This window comes from Sander vitreus, chromosome 10 (assembly GCF_031162955.1).
Source record: "Sander vitreus isolate 19-12246 chromosome 10, sanVit1, whole genome shotgun sequence".
In the NCBI taxonomy this organism is placed as follows: Eukaryota; Metazoa; Chordata; class Actinopteri; order Perciformes; family Percidae; genus Sander; species Sander vitreus.
In genome coordinates this window covers 16,686,207-16,708,074 of record NC_135864.1, presented here as the reverse complement: position 1 = coordinate 16,708,074, position 21,868 = coordinate 16,686,207, and the positions used below count along the sequence as shown (strand labels likewise).

Genomic DNA, 21,868 nt, shown 5'->3' with positions numbered 1-21,868 from the left:
TATATATATATATTTTTTTTTTTTTTTATTTTTTTTTTTTTTTTATTGTAATATCTAAACTATTGGATGGATTGCTGAGACATTTGGTACAGATTTTCATGTTCCACAAAGAATGAATTGTAATCATTTCGATCCCCTGATTTTTCATCTTTAGATTTTCCAGACAATACTTTGGATCATGACTAAATATTAGCAAAAGTAAGGACATTTCCATCTGCCTTAGCTGTACTTTGTGTTTAGTGCTGATTAGCAAATTAGCATTCGAACACACTAAACTAAGAGACAAACAGAAGAGAGAGAACAATCCAGATACTTTGAGTTTGAGACCCCCACTTTAAGAGATTTAATTTAACGGCCCCACATTTCTAGTTTTGTCCAGTGCATTTCTGAAAGACACTTATGGTTGCAGCAGTTTATCAAATCCACCAGGCAACATGTTATGTTAAAAGTTAAATATTAAATGAGCAGACTTACTGAGCAACAACAGTAGGCCTAGATGCCTCACACTGCTGCACTCCTCGTGGCCCATTGTGCGGTGCCTGATGGGGATTTTCCTGTGGTTTGATTCTCATATGTGGTGACTTCCTCCTTGTCAGATGAAGTGTACAAGTTTTCCCTCCGAAACTTTAAAACATCCCGAAGTTCTCCATCTAACTGAACTAGTTTAGACAAAAACATAGTCACTGTTACTCACTTACTGTTATAATCGACTTTACTCGCTCGTACGTACACCTTGACTTATTTATTCATTCTCACCTAGCCTTAGGTTGTGATCAGGACACTGATCATCAGGAATCACGTATTCACCCTCCTCCTTGGTTGGAGGCAGCAGAAGCTCTTCTTTGTTCTGTGAACGCAGCATAGGTGCCACTTGTGCCTTAGGTACTGTTTTAGGTGTAGGTGAGGTGATGCTGACACACTTTGGAGCAGGTGACACATCTGTTGAAAACACACATAAACATTGTTGTGTACTTTGTTGTGTACCATTGTTGACTGTTTGTGACAATTATTGGATCTTTGTAAATTATAGTGTGGTCTGGACCTACTGTAAAGTGCCCTGAGATAACTCCTGCTGTGATTTGACACTATAAATACAATTGAATTGAATTGAAATTCTTCTCACCAATGCAAGTGTCGTAGGGCTGAGATGGCACGTAGGGATGAAGACGGTACTCTGTCTTTTCAAGGAAGTATTTAAGTACATCATTCAAGGAGGAGACCATCACCTACAGACAACAGGACTCATGAAGACAAGCAAGAAGGAGAAGAAGATTATGTTATAGAGCTGTGTGGGGCTTACTGCTGTGTCCAGTTCAATGACAAACCCTGAGTTTGTGGAGGCCACTCTGTAGTTCTTCATGACGGGCCCACTGAAACACATGCAAGAGGAGGATTATTTGCTAACTGCTGACTGGGCCTTTCATAAACAGCAACACATTTTGTATATTTTATATGAAATGTAAACAAATCGAAATGAACAAAAACAAACGCCTATCCATGTGTTCATCCCTTTATCAGCTGTAGCAACTCACGGTTACTGATCGGCAGGATACCTTTCACCTCATACTATCTCTCATATCCCATACCATCATCATTTATCATATATAACCAAGTGTTATTATTTAATCATATCATCAGCCTGGTGTACACTGTTGACTTATTATGCTGCTAATATATCACTACTGTCACTGTCACCATAGCACTATCACGTTTCTTTGCCACTTTTGTCTCCATACGTTCTTGTGTAGATTTTCTATTTTTTATTGTTATTCTATTCTTACTGTATTTTATTTCTTTATAGACATTTTATTATTTATTCTTTTACTGTCTCTATTTATCTGTACAATTGCTGTCTGTGCTGCTGTAACAACCGAATTTCCACTCTGGGGATTAATAAAGATTTATCTTATCATACGATATCATAGTTACATTACACTAATGTGCAAATCCTCCATATGTTAATGAGGGACTTTGTTACAGTAATAAGACCCTGTTGATGCTACAGTTTCTCTTGTTATATTTGAGTTCAGAAAAAAACCTTTTGTCATTTTAACTGTTTTTACAAAACAAAACAAATTATTCATTATTATTCAAATTATTCATTTGTAAAAAGTGCTATACAAATAAAAGTTATTATTTATATTATTTCCTGGTGGACACTTCTCTTCCTGTACACGTATGTGTCATATAATTTACATGTGCATAATATAATGAGTTATACGGCACCGATATAAAACGCCAAAGATTCATATTGATGTGATGAAAGAATGACGGCAAAAGCTTTCTGTGAGGCAAAAAATGGACCTGATGCTACTTGTTAGAATTGAAAAGATCAACCTAAAATTTAATTCCTGCATTATTCTGTAGTCAGTGGTACATTTCAGACAGACCTGGGCGTCAGTTGTCTGAGAGTCAGGGCGTAGTTGTTGGCCAGAGTGGACGGGCGGAGGATGATGCTTCCATACTCTGGGTTTGCCTCCAACATTTGCTCAGCCTCCTGCCGAGTCACACTATAGAAACATCTACAGGAATCAAAGAAAAGAAGAAAAAAAACAGTTGCTCGTTGCCAGTGAAGGTAATACAGGTACAGGTGTGTTTTTCAGAGGGCAAGGGATGAGAACATGTTTATCAGTTTCTGATAGGAAGGGATAAACTTTCACTGATGTCAAAAGTCCTCAAAAACCCAGTCTAATAACCACTTGTAGTTGTATTTTTCATGCTGTGTCACAGCCTTTGCTTCTGGAAACAGACTATCTAACTTACGCAGGCATGTCAGGGGCGCTGTGGCCAGGCTTGTCTTTGGGCAGTGGAGGGATGGGTGAGGCTGAGGGTGAGGGGAGGAAGGATGGTCGGGGTGGGAGGAGTGGGCGTACTATGGGGGGCTTTCTTTTCCTCTCCTGATCCAGAGCCTCCTGCAGTAGTAACATCTGGCCAGGCAGCAGCTGCAGCCTACTGGGAATTTTTTTCTGCAGGGGAAACAGAGCTTGTCAACACTGTTATTACTGACATCATTATTTATTTACACAATTTGTAACAGGTTAGAACATACATCCTGGTATTTGGTTGTAAATTCTTAAAATGACTTACTCTGAGAAATCAAATGTATCGACTCTTCCAAGAACATGGTGCCCGATTCATTTCAGAAGAGTGTGTGTGCGTGCGTGCGTGCGTGTGGCGGTAGATAGACCAGAGACTTCACTTGAACAAGTACCAATTTATGTAAACTTTTAAAACGTGCGTGTTGACTGCCTGGTTGACTGCCTAGTTGACTGCCTGGTTGACTGGCTGGTTGACTGGCTGGTTGCCTGCATGTGCCAAAAGTCCAATTAAGGAACAATCCTTTGCATGACACCTAAACACGTTGGCTCCATTTACTCACAGGGATTAAGCTACGAATTGGTCTATACTGAAGATTTGTAATTATGTAGTATGATAATGTCAATATGATAATAAATAAACAATATGATAATAATTTATAAAAACATAAGTTTGGGGGCAGTGGCCCCATGAACACCCTATTTCTGGCACCCCTGTCTGTGACCTGTGTTTACTCAGTAATGTTGCAAGAAAACAAAAAAGATACTGCTGTTTACATCCAATTTGAGTTGAGACCAAAAACAGCTGTACACACCCACCCCTACACATTTACTGAGTGTCTTTTTGTCACATACTGTATGTTCTTTACTGTACTAGATTATCTGGATCTTTATTTTCAGTTTCTAGATATCGCTGCTTAGTTGTTCGTAACCTTACTGTCGTTATCAGCTTTACTTTGATTTACTTTTTCCCTCCAAGCATCATGAGCCAAATTATTGTCTAATTATTAACCAGGAAATTGTTTCCTGTTGTTTGTTAAGTTTGACTTTGTGTGTCAACTAGGTAAAGTATCACACACAGAAAAAAAATATTTTAAAAAAGACTAAAAGAAAACAAACAATGATACAAGTTGTGCAGTTGCCCCACAGAGTGATGTCAATAAATACTTATAAATGCAGGTTAATGCAGGTTTGAACTCAGACTTTAAGGGTTTGTTTTTGTTATTTGTATGAACACTCAGCAATATTCCTTATCAGCAGCAACACACACTCATACACTCACACATCAACCCATCAGAGTGTGTCTTTAAGTTTATACGTGTGTGTTTTCTTACTTGGACCACAGTCAGGATGTAACCCCTCCACTCCTCTCCTGTGTCAGAGTTGTCCATCTGTACAGTCACGCAAACAGCAGTTATTTTGGTTATGTGCCGTATAATATTTCTTTGTATATTGAAAGTTTTTATAAATTCCGTTCTGTTTTTTTTTTTTTCATTGCGCAGATGGGAGAAAAATCACACCTTTAGCTGCACCTCCTCTGTGTCCAGGGTGAGAGTGAAAATAGTTGGTGCCTTCCTCTGATACGGAGAATCTAACACCATGGACTTCAGCTTCTCCAGGTCCAGCTTCTCTGTGTACTGACAGAGTAAGCAAACACAAATTAGCACTTGTTTTCAGACACATGCTTGATCTACAAAACGTGTATTAATTGATCTAAAACGGGAGTGACTTATGAAATGGTTAAAAGAAAAACAGAACTGTGTTTCTGTTCTTCAGTGCACCCTGGCTAATGTGTCACCTATGTTCTTATAGCCCTTCAACAGTGTTGTCGTTGTTTACAAGACTTAAAGGAGAATTCCGGTTGATTCCAACACGTAGCTCTGTTGTTTGTAAATTTGGAGTGCTGTCAGTAGCAAGAAAAATTAAAACAATCGGTGCTGTCTACACCGTGTTATCCTCCTGCTAGCATTAGCACCCAACAGGCTTAAACAGGGCAAGTTTTAAACTTGTTTTTAGCCTCTTAACATGTTCGAAATGTCATTAAAAGTGCCTACCCATGTGCAGTGATTCCTTCTGAGTGAACACAGTGAATCTGACTGCAGTAGATGTGAAAGAAATGCATGAAAGTTCTGCTAATTCAGCTCTGTTTAGTTCCGGTGTTGATACTGCAAGGAGTGCTTCGGGACGTCTACAAACTACAACACCGAAAAGAGATGCAAACATATTTTCAAAAATAGGCATATGCTTATTTTTTAATAGTAAGTGCTGTAGTACAACTAGCAGGAGACAAGTTATAATTGAGGTAAGTTTGGAGACACTACCTTATTTAATCATTAAATTAATAGCCTAATATTTTTGTTGTATCTCTTTTCGGTGTTGTAGTTTGTAGACGGTCCCTAAGCACTCAACCGCTGTCTCAACACCAGAACTAAACAGGGCTGAATTAGCAGAACATTTATGCATTTCTTTCAAATCTCCTGCAGTCAGATTCACTGTGTTCACTCGGAAGGAATCACTTCACATGGGTAGGCACTTTTAATGACATTTTAAACATGTTTAGAGGCTAAAAACAAGTTTAAAACTGCCCTGTTTAAGCCTGTTGAGTGCTAACTGTAGCAGGAGGGGTCATTGTTTTCATTTTTCTACTACTGACAGCACTCCAAATTTACAAACAACAGAGCTACGTGTTGGAATCGACCGAAATTCTCCTTTAACACTGTACATCTATTCTTTGGGAAACAATTGTCAAATTCACCTTTAATTAAACATTTATTAATTTGTTATTTTGTAAATCACAATGCTGCTGTTACATGTAAAACTTCTGTTTGCTTACTGTATCCTCTGTGTCATTTTTGTATAGAAAGAGTGTGGCTCCACGGAGCTCTCCGTAGTATTTCTTAAAATCCTGAAAATCAAAAGTTGTTAATTTGGCACATCTGCTCTTGACACAACATTGACAAATTAAACAGAATTTAATGCAGTCATAAAACCGCATATTAAACATCACCATGTATTACCCATTTAGTCCTCTCTTATTTTCTTCTATACAAATTGTCTGCATGGCTTTTTCCATCTTCATCCTCACCTTCTCTTTGGTGAGTTTCTTCAGTAGGTGTCCAGAGTAGTAAAGAGGAAGATCTGTGATAGTCGCCCTCCTCTTGTGGACAACTCTGGTTGGCACAGACATCGTCCAGCTAAATGTCTGTGCTGCTTCTGACCTTGGTTTGGTTTAGCTTTGGCCCACTTGACTTCTGTCTGTCATTAGCGTTGAATAAACACTTCACTTTGGTCCTGAGAAAGTTTTGTTCTTTGTTATTTCCTTGTGCAGGTCTCAATGCAGTGATGGATTCACGATGAGTCTTTAGTCTGAAATGAATATTGGTCTAGAAATCTGCACTGATAAGCTTTACCCCCCTTTGACTTCAGTCAGAGTGCTGTTTTGACTCTGAGAATGAGGAAATGCTGCAGTGATTTACAAAGAAGGAAGTAGTTAGCTTAAACATCCCGAATAAAAATCTGCAGACTTTGAACCTACAGTAGGCGGAACTTAAGATAGCTTTAAACCGCACTCTCAGAAGCAATAAAGCACGTGACACACACAAAAAGAAAACACACACACAAGTAGCTAGATAATTGTAGATGAAATTCATTATAATATCAAAGACATTATGTTATAGGTCTACAAGTAAAAAATAAATAAACTATGTTTCAGTGAGTGTCAATATACTGTGAGAGGACAGAAAAAGAGCACATTAGATTCATATTGCTACATTTTCTAATAAACTCCTGATTATTTCATTTCTATTACAGTTTTTTCCCAATTGGTTACACGTGTTTGCTGAATCCTTTGCTCAGTTTCCCAAAACTATAAACACAAAACCACAAACACAAAATGGTAAACTGTACAAGTCCTTAGCAAAAGAAATGCATTCAAAACGGTTACATCTCTTTCCAAAATGTTTTTTTGCATCAAAATGACACACACACACACACACACACACACACACACACACACACACACACACACACACACACACACACACACACACACACACACACACACACACACACGTCATATGAATAGATCTGTTTACCAACCAATAGCACACTGATGTGCTCAACACAAAACACTACTATGAACATTCCATCTATACTGCATTTGATAAGAAGTTGTGCCGTAAAAAGGTTCAATTTGTATATATTGTATTTTGGGTGTGATTGGGTAAATAAATGAAATAAACAAATAGTTTAATAGAACAAATAGAAACATTGAGTATGTGCATTCTCTAATTATTATTGCAAACCTCACTATAAACATTCATACATCATTTATTTATTTTTTTATATTTTATGCCAAATTTAAAACACCTGAATAGTTCACTACTTAATATTACATTATCTTACAACGTGTCTTTTGCTGACTAGAGGCAACTGTGGTCACAAGGGACAATTACGTTAAATGCTTAAACTTAGTGTAACACTTGCACAAGTAGAAGAGTCATAATGTTAAGTTCCCGGGAGTTCCAAAGGCAGAGAGCAGGCAGGCAGGAGAAAGTTGAAGTTGAGGATTTATTAAACCAAAACACAAAAAAATAACCAAGGGAGTCCAGAGAATAGCTGACACGGAGAAACACGGAGAAAGAAAGAAACACACACACACACACACACACACACACACACACACACACACACACACACACACACACACACACACACACACACACACACACACACACAATGATCTGACACAGGACAAGGGGAACACAAAGACTAAATACAGAGGGTAACGAGGTAACAAGAGGCAGGTGACACAAGGGCTGGAAAACACAGGGAGTAAAACTAGACAAGACAAGACAGAAAACAGACTATCAAAATAAAACAGGAAACAGAACATAAAACAAGACCAATAATCACACAACAGAAGGAAACAAGACATGAGAGAAAACCAGGCTACAAAAATGACAAGAGAACAGACTACAATAAGACAAGACAAAACACCAAAACCGTAACACATAAAGTGAGCAAACTGACTCAGCAACAATCACAGGCACATGGCCCTATGGTAATGTACTGTACTTAATGGAGACACTCCAGACACACAGCTACAGTGTTTTCCTACTTTGAAATTGAACATTCATTTGGAAGAGAAATAATGTGTTAATTCTTTCAAAAAAGTGTTCATTTAAAGCCTATTGATGAAGTCACTTGTGAAATTATCTATTTACTCTCTCTCTCTCTCTCTCTCTTTTCTTTTTGTCTTGTCTCAGGAAGTTCTGAATGTTTTGCAGAGTGTTTGGGTTAATGTCAGCTTGCATAATCTTGTGCACCGTTGTCTTCTTTGCCAACTGATCCCACTTTAGAAAGAAAAAGACAAAAACACATAACTCATAAGCAATAATATGTTATAATATAGTATACCATTCAGCAGGACTTAATGTTCTATAAAGAAGCTACTGGTTATACATAGCTAAATTCATACAGTAACACTGTGATAGAGAGGAACTATTATACACTTTTTCATGCATAATGTGCTCTTCTTTAAGTTGTTGTACATTAAGGAAATGCTGTGAACTTCTTTCATTCAGCACATAGATAATAAAAATGTTGTCACTTACTGAAAAAAGTGAATGCCAGGAGGACAAATAGCCCACAGGTCAACAGCAGCCATTTCTCTCTATGCCTGTTCCTTCTCTGCACTTCGACCTCAAGATGCATTTATACCAAAATATGTTATTATTTTATTATGTTTTTACTACTACTGATGCAAAACTACTGATTATATGACACACAAACATTCAAAAAATTTAAATTAGCCTTTCAGAGATTCTTTTTTAGTTTTACATTTTTACTTTTGTCTGTTTATCATAATTATTATTAATAATAATAATAATAATAATAATAATAATGAAAAAGGCCTGTCGTGAAAATTACATCAATGGTGGTGTATAGTCTAATACTGTCCATCAGCAGTAGCTACTAATAGCAACAATAGCATCAGCAGTAGATGGCCTTTTACTTCATCTTACCTGTGCGAATAAATCGCCCTCTGCTGCCTGCTTACACGTCCTACAGATGCTAATGAACTGAGCCGGACAGTGGTAGTCTTTAAACTCATCACAGCTGCTGAGTGATGGACAATGTGGACAAAGAGCAGGCTGGACAGCAGCTGCACATTGTTCCTGCTGTGAACCGTCCAGTAGTGACTAAGCACGTTTAGCCACTATGTGCCAACAGGGCGTGACAGTGAAACAACCGGAGGTGGCAGAGGCAGAGCTGTGCCTCCCAACTGGTGCAAACAGTGTTCCACATAATACATTTGTTAGATTTGCCAATGAACATTTATTGACCTTCAAAAAGGAATAAAACACTTCAAATCTACAAATAAGTATTAAAGATAAACACATACAGTAAGTCTATTTTCTCTTGTAATGTTTGTCATAATTATTTCAAACAATGTATATATTTTTAAGAAGGTAAAACAGTGATGACACACAATGGTTTTGACAACTTTATTTCATTTGTGTCCAAAGTTTTTAATGTATGTTAACCAACATATCAACCTGTTAACCTGCCAATTTTAATTTCAAGTAAACTGTTGACAATTTAAATGTGTCCTCTTCCTGTAACGGTGTTCTGCAAAGAGCAGCTGTGTGGAAGAATGACTCAGCATGAAAAGAATATTTTCTCGGTAATCAAAATTATGCTGAAAGCCGGGTCATCTGCATTCCTCATTTTTTGTATTGTGGCCTTCAATGTCAAGAATACACTGGCTAATTATTTAAAAAAAAACGTTAACTACTTTTTCCTGCCTATGCACGAACACAGTTATTTAAGTAAGACATCAACAGGCCTGGCTCATGTTATATCACAGAATCTGAGGTCTTTGGTCCGGTCCCTCTTGGTTTTGTTTTCTAGACCAAAAATAAGAGCTCCCTTTTGGGTTGCATGGCTTTGCACTTGTGTAACTCTTCTCCTAGCAACCACGGCTTGTCTCTATGACGTCCACTAGAGAATTGGCTGCACAAAACTAATGCCTAAAAACAGCTCATTACTGGCAGTCTGCTGGAGGTTGAGCAGCCAGTTCAGTTTTGTTATTTGTAAAAGTGAATCAGAGGATCTTGTCTTGTCTTAACAAGTTGCAGCTTAAAAGTGACAACTCTGTGCACACTTGCTGATACTGTTGCTTATAACCAAGAAAAGCACTGACAACTACACAGTATTGTCCCTTACTGATGCAAGCTTCTTCTAGATTTGTTTACTAGTGACGTTCTGCAGGAAAGGGTGGAACTAATCATATTACTGATGGCTCTGTTCAATTTAGGTTGTTGTATGTTGAGAAAACCTTGTGAGTTTGGGATTCAGAGGTGAGTATGATTTGACTTGACTTCTGTGTGATGTCTAAAGTGTTGATACCTTTGAATTACTAACGTATGCACACATATGCTGCAGATGTTTGAACATCTATAACAAAACATCCCCGTTGTACGTAGATATACACAGGAAAACATTTGCCACGTGCATCTGTTCTCTACATGCCTCTTATAGACTGATGCCGACTGCTGGCAACAGATTTCTTTCTCAGCGGTGTTCTTTGACCCCACCGGTCCCTCTGGCATCTTCTATCTCTTCCTTTAATCCCTCATGCTGGTGGGGTGGCCAGGCAGATGCACACTTAGGAGAAAAAACAGTCACTGTTCTCCATCACAGGGCCCCTAATGATGCTCCCCCTCAACCACTGACTGAGGAGAAAATGGCCACAGGGGTGACAGGGATGGGGGATAATATGTTGAACTGATGAAGCTCAGTTAAGCCTCTGAAACAACAGCATGTTCTTTGACTTCAAATTATGTAATAAAACATGACATGTGAAGTATGTCATTTATTTGTTTTATTTAAACATGTTTGTAATTGTGATTTATGTTTCTATCTTGATGTCAGTCTTGTTGTAATAATTACAATCAATCAATTCAGTTTGGAAATTATCTTGTTTTTGGCATTAAAATAATTATATTCTTCCTTCTTTGCGGCCCCGTTTAGCTGTAATGACACAGAGGCCCTAAACAAGGACAGAGGAGAAAAACACATTAAAGCTGTATTCATGTCAGACATAAATGATCATATTTTGATGCAGACTGACCTATAAGGTCTGGATTATGATTAGCTGGCAGGCTCGGGTAAAAGGTCAGGCTGGAGACAGAGTTCAGGCAGGGGTCGGACAATCCCCAGGCGTCATTACAGGAACATGGCTGCTCGTGGTAGACGCTGCAGGAAACGACCCCACCTGGAAAACAAAACAGCTTCTGTACAGGTTTCTCTTCCTACCTCCATCCTGCTACTGCAATCGTCACTTGTTCTAATTAGTAGAATGACAAAATACATGCATGTGTGTGTTCACAGTTGTAAGTATGTACATTTATCTATGCGATCTCCTATTCTAATGGTTGCAGTGATGGAGGAGTGGAGGTCTAAGTGGACCTGTAATGAAAAGCTGAGGTGAGAGGGAGGAAGGGAGAAGCAGAGAGCCTGCTGGCTGAGAGGACAGAAGCCTGGGGCGGTGGGGTGGATCTCCTGCTGTGGAGGTTGTTTCAGAGTGATATTAACACAGGACCATCGGCTTTACTCATCAGTCTGCTGTGTGGTCTGGTACCACGGTAATCGCTGTGTCTGCTCTGCAGATACATTCATCTAACATGTTTAATCTAGTGTGGAGTCTTGCTCAAATAAGATTGTATGACAAAATATAAAAAATCATTTACTTAACCAGCTAACCTGTGAAGTCACTGTGAATTGTCTTAAAGCCAACGCCAGGCTGCTTAAAGTACATTTCCATCGGCCTCGAGATGCCAGCTTCAAGAAAACTGTAGCGCAGTAATGTCCCAATTCCATACATACTAACAACATACTATTTTAAGTCAGAAATGCGTTGATACAAGAAAAGAGACAAAATAAATAATATACTCAAATATGTCATGTATAAGACATTTGATTGATTTTTGGAGTGTGATGTTGAAGGATCTTCATCTATCTTGTCTCAATATAGAGTTTACACGAAAAGAGCTATTAACGGCAGGACAAATGTAATGAAATTGTGGACAATGTAAAGACAGCTTGGAAAATAGAATTAAAGAAAGTGTTACATCTCTGAATATTTTTTTTTTTTTTAGATTTTTCTGTTAGGTTTCTAAATTTGAAAGATTATTCATCTTGAATCATTCCAATTGCCAAAACAATAGAAACAAATGTACTCATATACACACACAAATACACTCACTATTTTACCTTCCTTATGTTTGCTGCTGCATTTCCTGATTCCCAGAATTCCACTGATGGAATAGGTAGACTCAGAGGAATATGCTGTTCCCATGGCAACAGATGATGCTGATGACACTGCAGGGTCAGAGGTCAATATCAGAAAACATTAGAGACACACAGATAGGCCAAGAGAGAGTAAAAGGAACAGATAAACTTACCAACTTCACAAGACTCGGGCTGGACTTTGTTTCTGATAATCCTGTAAAGACAGAGGGAACATACTTAAGACTTCTTTTAACGATCTGTGTTGTCAAACACACACACACACACACACACACACACACACACACACACACACACACACACACACACACACACACACACACACACACACACAGTAATCTACACCTGTTGATGGAGCTGATGCTGGGCACACTGTCGTGGTCGCACACTCGCTCCAGCAGCAGCCTGTCTCGGATCTCCCAGGCGAACATGGTGGGGTTGGAGTGTTTCAGATGCAGGATCATTTGCACAACTCTGGGAGTGGCCACTTTGGGCTTTGAGCCTCCAATCATCCTCGGAATGATGCTTCCTGTCTCATTGTACCTGAATTCACAATATTGATATCTTTCAGCAGGGTTAACATTTTACTTGAGGAGAAAGTTTAATAAATATAGATACTGATGTGATTCATGCATCTAGCCTATACAATTTGGAGAAAAAAATGTGACAAAACCACATGGTTTTAAGATTAAATTATATCAAAAAGAAATCCATTTCTGGATAATGCATCATGGGATAACCACATAGGCTATATTAAATACAATTGTAGTGGGCTACATAGACACATGGATAGTCAAATATTAGGCTGCATGTAAATAAATGACTTATGAACATAAAGGTTATCATTATTATTAGTATTACAGGTAACACTAATGTTAAAATATGTAGCCTATAAATCTGCTTCATTAGCCTAAAGATAGTAGCCTAATGTCTATTAATAAATAGTCTAAATAACCAAGCAGAGTGCCTTTACCTGACTAGTATTTTGCTGACACAGCCGTGACTGACGCGCAGGCGGCGGGAGATCTCACAGGGACGCACACCCCGTTGTGCGAGCTCCACGATGCGCTGTCTCACCACTCGCGGTAACGGGCGCCCGTTAATGAAGACACCGCCAAGTTGGTTTACCCCGCCGTGTGCTGAGCACCGGAGCGGATCAAAGAAACACCAATCAAAAAGAATGGCTGGCTACATACCAGCATTAAAGCGTTATTTATTGCGCAATAACTTACTCTACGTAGCCTATAGGCTACAGGTGGCATCTAATAACTTTAATCTAATAAGAAACATCGTTACTTACTGTGCGTAACGGTGAGCGGCACCTGTCCAAAGCGTGCGTCCATCACAGACTTAAAAAGTATTTAGTCGTAGGCCTACTTTAGATGTTGTATGGTATAAAGTGTAGTTGGTTTCGAGGACGAAACATTTCCTACTCATTCAAACAGCTGAAAAAAGATGTTTTTAACAGAGCACTGTTCAGACGTTGTCCTGTATATATTTCTTTGCGGTGCGTGACAGCAGTGTGCCTTCAGCACCTGAGCGGTGGACAGCACGAGCCTTTGATTGGACGCACATGCACGGGTGCACGCGCGCCATTATCTTTTTGCTTTTTGTAGTGAAGGCGCTATATAATATAAGAATATTGTCAGTTCTTTGATCAGATTGTAGCCTGGATTTTAAAAGAAGTCATAGTCTCAAAAAGTAGCCTGATACATTAATTAGGCTAGATTTTTTCATTCAGTTAACTGTTCATTTACATTTTATTTTCCAACATGATGGTCCAAACAGTTATCACACAGTGAACTGTGCTAAATGTTGAGTGGGCATTCCTAAGCCAAGTATGAAATCGTGTTTCAAAGTCTTCTCCCATTTACCAGGAATCAAATTCCGGTGGAGAAATAGTCTACTAAATTCCATATACTCAAGTAGGCTACTTTAAGTATTTTAGTCTAGAAATGTTGGAATCGGCCCATAAAACCAGCGTGCATTTGTAAGTTTGGAGAATGTAACCCTCCAAGTTTCCTGCAGAAAAATACCTAAGTAATTATCTTAATAGGCCGAAATAATTTATTATAGGATTCAGCCTGCAAGACTGTAAAACAAGAAGTGTGAAATAGAATTCAACTTGTCATCATTCAGTGCAGCCTATCCAATTTAAATTAATGTTAGTAGCCTATCTTGAATTAAAACAAAGAAGAAAGGTAGACCGCTGCCTTGGAAAGCATTTGAAAAAAATGTCAACTGTCATACTGAAACAAACAAACAAACTAATTTTTATGAGTGGGAGCACACTGAGTTCACCAAAGGAAAATAAACTGAAATTTTCCTGGTAGCCTAATTATTAACCTAGCCCCCTACATGCAGATTTTGGCATTATCATGTTAGCATTTTAACTAGGCTATAGGCCAGTGGTGGTGACAAAGTAACCTTCACTTAAAGTATTAGTACTTAGTATTAGGGCCTATATTAGGCTGTAGTTATTATTAGTACTATTATGTAGGCCTACAAATATCACAGTACTTTTTACTCCATTACATTTGTCTGACAGCTATTACTAATTCCTCAACAGACGGATAGGAAGTCGTTTCTATGGGAACAACAAACTTCTACTGGAACCAACCTCCGTGTTTTCAAACGCAGGAGGCCGTTTTGGTTGTCCAATATTTTAACTCCCGGAAACGTCGCCGGTAAAGTGCGTGCTTCAATGTAAACAAGATTGAAGTCACAACCCTTTTAGTTGTATGGAGGGAATTATTAGTATTGTGCATTGCGTGAAGTCGCAACCGGCATATAGGAAACTACAAACGGTAAGCACTTGTAAAGTGCCATAATAGACTTATTTCACTTGGTTGTGTTACTCCTATACTGCCTCGGCTACTAGCTACATAGCTAACGTTAGCCTGATGTTAACCCACGTGCTAATATATTTTCAGTGTTTACATACTCGCCTTATAATTACACGTTTTAAGAAAAAGAAACATAACCAGTCAATTGTACGTCTGCCCTGTGCTACCTAACGTTAGTTCTTAGGAAAAAGTTGTGGTAACGTTACTTAAATGAGCCATTAGCCACCGCTGTTTGAAAGCAGTGCAGTGAGCCGTCGTTGGGTGGAGCTGTGCAGCTGCTGTTTTTGAGGTTGTAATATGGTCTATAACAAGGAAAATAAAGATGATGATGGTAAGGAAGGCGGAAAAGACGACCGCTTCTTTATTGAGGACTCCAATAGCTCAGAAGGAGAAGAAGAGATTAAGTTCTGTCACCAGACACATCACAACAGCAGCAGCTGTAAACAAGCTGTACGGCTCAGCAGGGAAAGCTCTCCTCCGCTCCTCCTGGCATTCAACATCACCTCTGGACGAGCGCTTCAGCTCAGCAGTCCTACTTCCAGTTTGGACTTGCAGGAGGAAGAGGAGGAGGAAAGTGAGCAGCCCATCGAGGAGTGGATGATCCTGGGAGGAGAGGTGCAGGTGGAAGACTCAAGCATTCAGCTCAACATGAGCTACTGGAGGAGCTCTGAAGATGACTCTGGAAATGAAGGTTAGACTATACTTGATCTCACTCTGGGTTAACATGGTTGCTGTCTTTTTTTTTATATATTTTTTTTTATATAGTAGTTGAGTTTGCATTGCGGGAATCTAAAATGTTTAGGCCACCTGAAGGAAAAAGTACAATTGTTATAAGAGTGTCCGGCAACGTGTTGAATGATATGCTTTGCCATGTAATATTAAAAAAAATAACTATACAAGAATGAAAAAACTCCACAGCCTCTCTGTAAACTATATTTAGGCTCAGGCAGTGCGTGTTGATGTATGATACAACTGTGTGACTTAACCTCTGAGGTTGGTGGACACAGTATGTGTGTGTAATGACATTATCACTGCTCATTATCGCCTACAGCATAAAAGATAACTAACTAGGTAATACGTCATAGTCAGACAGTGCAGCAGAGTTGCCTGCTCAGACAGTTATGTGTGTCAATATTCCAACATGGGATATTGACAAAAAAAATAAAGATGAGTTCAGATAGAAATACATTTTTGTAATTACATTTTATGCAAAGTTCTGTAAATCTATTGGAGTGCAATTTATTTATTAATAGTATTCAGAGACAGCATGCACAGATTTTTTCAGATATGCTCTACTTCACATTAGTGAAGATACTCCTATTCACACCAGGGAGCTGCCCGGCCTGCACAACCACTCCATCTTGTCTTGCCAGCCAGCAGCTCCACTGGAGCAGAGGTTTTTCAGTTTTCCACTTACATCTCACCTCAGTGATAGTTATTATGGGAAGGTGTTTTCTAAGTCCTGAGAGCAACAGCTTTTATAAGACCTTGGAAAGACTAAATTGACTAGGCTTGGGAAAAACTCCTGATCCATCCTTTTTTTGTAAAAGTTTTTTTTTATTGTGTGTTGCATTTGAAGAGGTATCCGGCCTGAGAACCGCATGATGATGTCTTTAATTGTGGAGTACATTTACAAAACTTAGCCTAATGTTCTCCTTGGTCATTCTCTCCATCATAGATCAGATTGTGAAATCAGTGACGAATACCTGGGCTGTATCAGAGAAAGACAAGGTAACTTGTGATATCTATTCATTTTCAGGAATACTACAGTAGAGATTTTTTTGTTCAAATAAATTGAAATGTATATATTTAATCCATGCCTTTTGAAATAATGTCATGTTTTTGTCCTCTCACATTATCCAGTGTGGTGCTTACCAGTCTCTGCCCAGCCGCTACTTTGCGGCTGGTCGTTCTCTGATCTGTAACATTTGCAACAGGACGGGACACATTGCCAACAGCTGTTACTACCACAATGTAAGGTTTTCTTTTACATACACATAATATACTTTCACACCGTCATTAAGTAGGTATAAAACAGATATCACTGTCTTATAGAAGAAATAGCCATTGAAGAAGTTTGATACAGTTGTTGATAAATAACCCTGATTCAGGTTGAAATACCTACCCAACTGCTGAGATGTTCCATTGAACTCCTGTTATAGTCCAGCTTATATCCTACTCTCCTTCTCTGTGTTTCCTGCTGCTCTATATGCTATCACAAGAAATAATGCTGTTAAGTTGAAAAATAGATGACAAAACATTAACATTTGTGATACCTTTTCTCTGTATGTTCCTGATGATTTTATTTTCTCCTCCAACTGACTAGCTTATAAAGTCTTTCTGTCCCTTACAGACTGCCATAAATGGCACTAGAGACGTGTTAATGTAATTCCATGGTTACCTGTAGAGGTTGACTGAAAAGATAACACCCATCCTAACACCCTTGTAAAACATCTTTTTTGTCTTTGTGTCAGCAGAAGTGTCCCACTTGTGTCCTTTGCGGGATCCAGGGCCACATCCAAAGGGACTGTCCGGGCCGCCCCTGCCCCAGCTGTGGACTGCCTTCACATGGCCTCAGGCCCTGTGAAAGGCCCCCAGTGTGGAACCAACACTGCCAGCGCTGTAGGATACCGGGGCACCTCTCTGATGTGAGTTTGTCTGTTAGCCCCCAGGTCTGGCCCCTGTAACTGGTTGTGTTGGGAAGTGTGTTTCTGTGTTGAAAGAAACTTTAAAAGGATTTGTCAGTTGTGTGTTGACATATTCTGTAGCCTCAGGCATGTGTGGGCCTCTTTTTTGAAGTGTTATTTGACATTGGTAGTAACTCATTTGTACAGTGCTCTTTTCTGTATTCTTTCTCAAAAAAGTCATTTTCTCCTTTTGCTTTCTGGGTTTTCCTCAGGCCTGCCCTGATACATGGAGACAATATCACTTGACAGTGAGTTGACGTGTTGCCCTTTTCTTATCTCATGTTCTTCACCAAGCAAGATGCATAATGCTTTTAAATAGGGCTGGCAATCAATACATTTTTTTTTAATCACTATTAATCACATGAGTGCCCAAGTTAACTCGTTTTTTATCTGTTCTAAATATATTTTAAAAGGGATATTTTTGAATGCTCATTTGGTATTTGAAACTGGACGTACTCTGGGGGAAGTTCACATCGACAGTACATGCAAATAACTTTAGTCTTGTGGAGAGAACCATCTGGAAGGGCTTTGAAATTCAACTTGCCATTCAAAAGACCCTTTTCTTTATCCATTTCTGCTCAAAGAGCTTTGTTTCTGCTAGCCATCCACTCCCGTTTATGGATGCATTATAAGACCCACTCCTGTTCTGCTGTCTCGTCTCTACTGCCCCCCCCCCCCCCCACACACACACACACACACACACACACACACACACACACACACACACACACACACACACACACACACTGACTGACAGTGGACAGAGGGGGAGAGAGCAGCGCTGTTTGGTGCTTAACCGAGGATCTGTGGACTGCATGCATTGGAATGAAGCGCAGTAGAAATATATTTGAATACATTTATAAGTCGCTAAGATGGTCTGAAGAAAGTCGCTAAATCTAGCGAAGCATTAAAAGGAATTTGCGTTAACTTGTTATTAACATGTTAATTTTGACAGCCCTACTTTTAAACATTAAAAGGTATTTCAGACTGACTGTATTAACACCACTGTTTAAAATTAGAGATTAGAAAAAATCCAAACAGGGAGGAGGTGGCAGGGGACAATCTTAATTGTATTTTTTAATAGGCTGGTGAAACTTAAGGTTTGAATGGTTGGGTGTGTAGTGATAACACTTCAAAGATATTAATGCTTTTTTTCCACTTTTAAAAGTGTTCCTTGTTTGGCCTTTTTTCCAGACCCGGCTAGAGCTTCCAGTCAGGCCATGGACAGTCCATACCCACAAACCTAAGAAATACCCCGCTCATTGTTTCAACTGCTCCAAGAGGGGACATTATGGCTATGTAAGTGGCTAATGAAAGGAATCCTCTCATTTTTACCATTTCTTCTTGACTTGATTCTTGCCTTCAATAATATGTTATTAGTCACGGCTGTGTCAGTTTTTTTTCACTGTCAGGCATCTCTCTGCTTTCCTCTTCTTCCCTCTGTATACCTCTGTACAACATACCCTTCCTCTCTCTTTTATTTTATATATTTTTTTGGATTGGACTTTACTGTGCTGCTCTTCTTGCTTGCTCACTCACTTTCAATTGTATCTACTCTACTCTGTTGGTATCAGGAGTGCACCAAGAGGAGGATGATCAGTGGGATTTTTCCTTCACTGCCCTATGTTTGCCACTATGACACCATGGAGGATGTCCTTCAATGTCGTACCAGGAAGCAGAAAAAAGCCAAAGGTTACAAAATGTATATTATAGTATAAACAGTATTATTGTACATACAATGATTACAACCACTTTCTTAAAATAGGGTGTTTTATCTGTGAACATTTCACTTTATATAAATGGGTATTGTTGATATAAATGGGGTGGATAAAAATAATAGATAACACAATACAACAGCACCACAAAGTGCAGCCTCCAAAATGATTATACAGTTGAATCAACACCTCTCTAAAAACAATGACATCCATAAAGGTAGGATTTATTTACAGGACTGTTGTATTACACTACATTAGTATTAGCTACTGTAGGTGTACCTAATATACTGGAAGCTAAGTGTGAATCCAATATTAAGTCGCTTTTCATCTGTGTTTTATTTGGCTGTTTAGCTACCATTATGTTCACCGGCTGGTTGCTAACTTTTGCTTTCTGCCGTTTGGTGCTGGGCAAGTAGCGTATTTGGTTTTATCAGTTATTTAACTGGAAACATCTGCCTGCTGCAGACGATTTTTAGGATTTTAATAAGAGCAGTGAGTGTAAATCAAAACAGTAAATGTGAGGGCCATAAAACCAACACAATAAGCTGAAAGGCGCTTTGTGATCTGCGGAGTTGGTTGATAAATGGCTGTGGATTTGTCTGGGTGAGCAACCCCTTTTAACATTACATTTGACCTATTGTTTAAATATTAATGAGCTCAGCTGTAAACAACAGCCTCTTTTAACTTATTGTTCAACTATACGGGCATACAAATTATCAAGTGAATTTTTTTCTATCAATGCTGTGTTTTCAGAGCTTTTGAGTGCTGGATCACTGCCTCTCTCAGACCAGCAGCACTTGTCTGAACTAACAGGCGAGGGTGGTGAGGAGAATCAGGGGACGAGCAGTACAAAGCAGGAGACATGTAGCCATGCTGGCAGGAGGAAGAAGTGGCCTGAGAGGCGCAGAGAGAGACGGGAGGTGAAGAGGCTTAGGAGAGAGGCTCGAGTCAGACGAGAAGGAGGACTAATGGGGAGATCCCGGTGGAACTTCGATGATGAATTTTGCCCTGCAGACCCCTTCAGGTCTGCACTCCACGGTCACAAGCAATCCACACCCCCTCCACAGAAGAAGAGGAGAGATGAGGCAGGTGGCAGGAGCAGAAAGAGCAGAGAGGCAGAGAGGTGGAAGAAGAGAGGAGGGATAAAACGTGGGGATTTATATCCCCATGGTGACACAGACATCAGTAGTGAAAGCCTTCTTTCCCCAAAACAAAGAGTACGCCACCGACGAAGATAAGGAGTAACAAATGTAACTGGCTACCAAAAAAATTTATATTTATTGTCTATACAAAAAAACTGTAGAATAGCATACACAGTTGAAGGTGCTCATCTTCAGTGTAGCTGGTAGGAATGTACTTGTGTACTCTATTACTATTAATACTGGCTGTGCCAAAGTACAGATTTCAACATGCAGTATTTTGGATGGATTATGTTTTTACACACTATGCCTGCTTTTTTGGCTCATGTATTGTGTTGTAGAGGGTGGTTTGTTATCCCTCTAAATATAATGCTAGTTTTACAGTACCATGTCATTTTCTGTCAATAAAATACTTGAGGCACAAAACTGTGATTTGCCTCTGTAAAGTAATATTTATATTGTAAAGACAATGACAATAAACATGGATTTCCAGATAACCTCGTTTATAATTTGTGTTCAGGTATAGAGGATTATTGTTGTGACGCCTGATGCGTGAAACATAAGAATGGGGTTTTAGGTTTACGGAGAACGCTTTAAGCAACACCATATGTAGAGCTCGTCTACCTGAAAAGCTGTATGAAGCCAGTGGCTTTCAAAGCGTTGTCCTATAGTATTTCTGGTATGAAGCTACTGAATTATTAATGAACTGAGCAGCTGCCCGGGGTTTGCCAGGCTAAAGTAGTCAACTCGGATTAACAAACTGCTGCTGAAATTCGACCTTGACCGCCGCTCTTTAAACAAATTTCTTTGACAGGTGTTGCACGAATTTTAACGTTTCCTTGCTTGTGGGTTTGTGTTATTTACTGACAAGCACATCGCGGGAACGGCCTGTGAAGAGCTACATGATTCTCTGTGATCGATTGGGCTGACTTGGCAGAGATGTGGAACTCCCATTGATTGATCTCCACAACACTCCCCGCTGAACAGAGAAAACACTCGATAGCGAATGCAAGAGGGGATTTAAATCGGACAAATATTTGTCCTCGTTACTTGACGGATGAGGTAGCTATCTGTTTTCTCATGCGGTCTGAAGTAATCCGCTATTAGCATTGTTTAACGACTAGCCTAACATAAATACAGTGCGACGTTAGCTAGCTTGTAATGTCGGCACTGTTGGAGTTGTTTTCCCCTCTAGACCCCGCTTCCTGTTAGCCTTGGGTTAGCTGGAAAATCGAAAATATGCTAATGAACGAGCAGGCATAGTTAGCCAACGCAAAGGGGTGTAACTTTACTACTTACAGTATGCTACCGGTTGCAATTTAGCTGGAACTGATTCACGAATCTATGCTG

The 21,868-nt window shown here is 39.3% G+C and overlaps 3 protein-coding genes across 3 annotated transcripts; 1 reads left to right on the top strand and 2 right to left on the bottom strand.

The window, feature by feature from the left end:
• Positions 1–13: 13 nt before the first annotated feature.
• On the bottom strand, positions 14–6,319 carry LOC144524357 (signal-transducing adaptor protein 1-like). Its single transcript, XM_078260542.1, has 10 exons — positions 5,902–6,319; positions 5,650–5,721; positions 4,337–4,453; positions 4,151–4,207; positions 2,764–2,966; positions 2,391–2,522; positions 1,301–1,370; positions 1,124–1,226; positions 757–939; positions 14–659 (listed from the first exon to the last, which is right to left on the bottom strand). Exons 1-10 carry the CDS (start codon positions 6,001–6,003, stop codon positions 502–504), a joined length of 1,197 nt encoding a protein of 398 aa, XP_078116668.1. The 5' UTR covers positions 6,004–6,319; the 3' UTR covers positions 14–501.
• A 4,242-nt stretch (positions 6,320–10,561) lies between these two features.
• Positions 10,562–14,572, bottom strand: LOC144524355 (paired box protein Pax-5-like). The gene is made up of 7 exons (XM_078260539.1): positions 13,432–14,572; positions 13,105–13,270; positions 12,477–12,674; positions 12,287–12,327; positions 12,096–12,203; positions 10,954–11,097; positions 10,562–10,872 (listed from the first exon to the last, which is right to left on the bottom strand). The coding sequence occupies exons 1-7, from the start codon at positions 13,472–13,474 to the stop codon at positions 10,850–10,852; spliced, it is 723 nt and encodes a 240-aa protein (XP_078116665.1). The 5' UTR covers positions 13,475–14,572; the 3' UTR covers positions 10,562–10,849.
• A 216-nt stretch (positions 14,573–14,788) lies between these two features.
• On the top strand, positions 14,789–21,009 carry LOC144524354 (zinc finger CCHC domain-containing protein 7-like). The gene is made up of 8 exons (XM_078260538.1): positions 14,789–15,668; positions 16,656–16,708; positions 16,841–16,951; positions 17,455–17,625; positions 17,877–17,912; positions 18,859–18,963; positions 19,239–19,356; positions 20,133–21,009. Exons 1-8 carry the CDS (start codon positions 15,275–15,277, stop codon positions 20,615–20,617), a joined length of 1,473 nt encoding a protein of 490 aa, XP_078116664.1. The 5' UTR covers positions 14,789–15,274; the 3' UTR covers positions 20,618–21,009.
• The last annotated feature ends 859 nt before the right edge of the window (positions 21,010–21,868 follow it).

What these genes read in the sequence shown, in the direction of transcription:
- LOC144524354 (XM_078260538.1), top strand. Translation starts at nt 15,275, where the DNA reads ATGGTCTATAACAAGGAAAATAAAGATGATGATGGTAAGGAAGGCGGA. An exon ending in AGATGACTCTGGAAATGAAG is followed by an intron (nt 15,669 to 16,655) that starts GTTAGACTATAC and finishes TCTCCATCATAG; the next exon opens with ATCAGATTGTGAAATCAGTG. An exon ending in ACAGCTGTTACTACCACAAT is followed by an intron (nt 16,952 to 17,454) that starts GTAAGGTTTTCT and finishes TTGTGTCAGCAG; the next exon opens with AAGTGTCCCACTTGTGTCCT.
- LOC144524357 (XM_078260542.1), bottom strand. Translation starts at nt 6,003, where the DNA reads ATGTCTGTGCCAACCAGAGTTGTCCACAAGAGGAGGGCGACTATCACA. An exon ending in ACATCCTGACTGTGGTCCAA is followed by an intron (nt 2,967 to 4,150) that starts GTAAGAAAACAC and finishes TTTCCCCTGCAG; the next exon opens with AAAAAAATTCCCAGTAGGCT. An exon ending in CTCAGACAACTGACGCCCAG is followed by an intron (nt 1,371 to 2,390) that starts GTCTGTCTGAAA and finishes CATGTGTTTCAG; the next exon opens with TGGGCCCGTCATGAAGAACT.
- LOC144524355 (XM_078260539.1), bottom strand. Translation starts at nt 13,474, where the DNA reads ATGGACGCACGCTTTGGACAGGTGCCGCTCACCGTTACGCACA. An exon ending in GCCGCTCACCGTTACGCACA is followed by an intron (nt 13,271 to 13,431) that starts GTAAGTAACGAT and finishes TCCGGTGCTCAG; the next exon opens with CACACGGCGGGGTAAACCAA. An exon ending in CAGCAGCAAACATAAGGAAG is followed by an intron (nt 11,098 to 12,095) that starts GTAAAATAGTGA and finishes TTTGTTTTCCAG; the next exon opens with GTGGGGTCGTTTCCTGCAGC.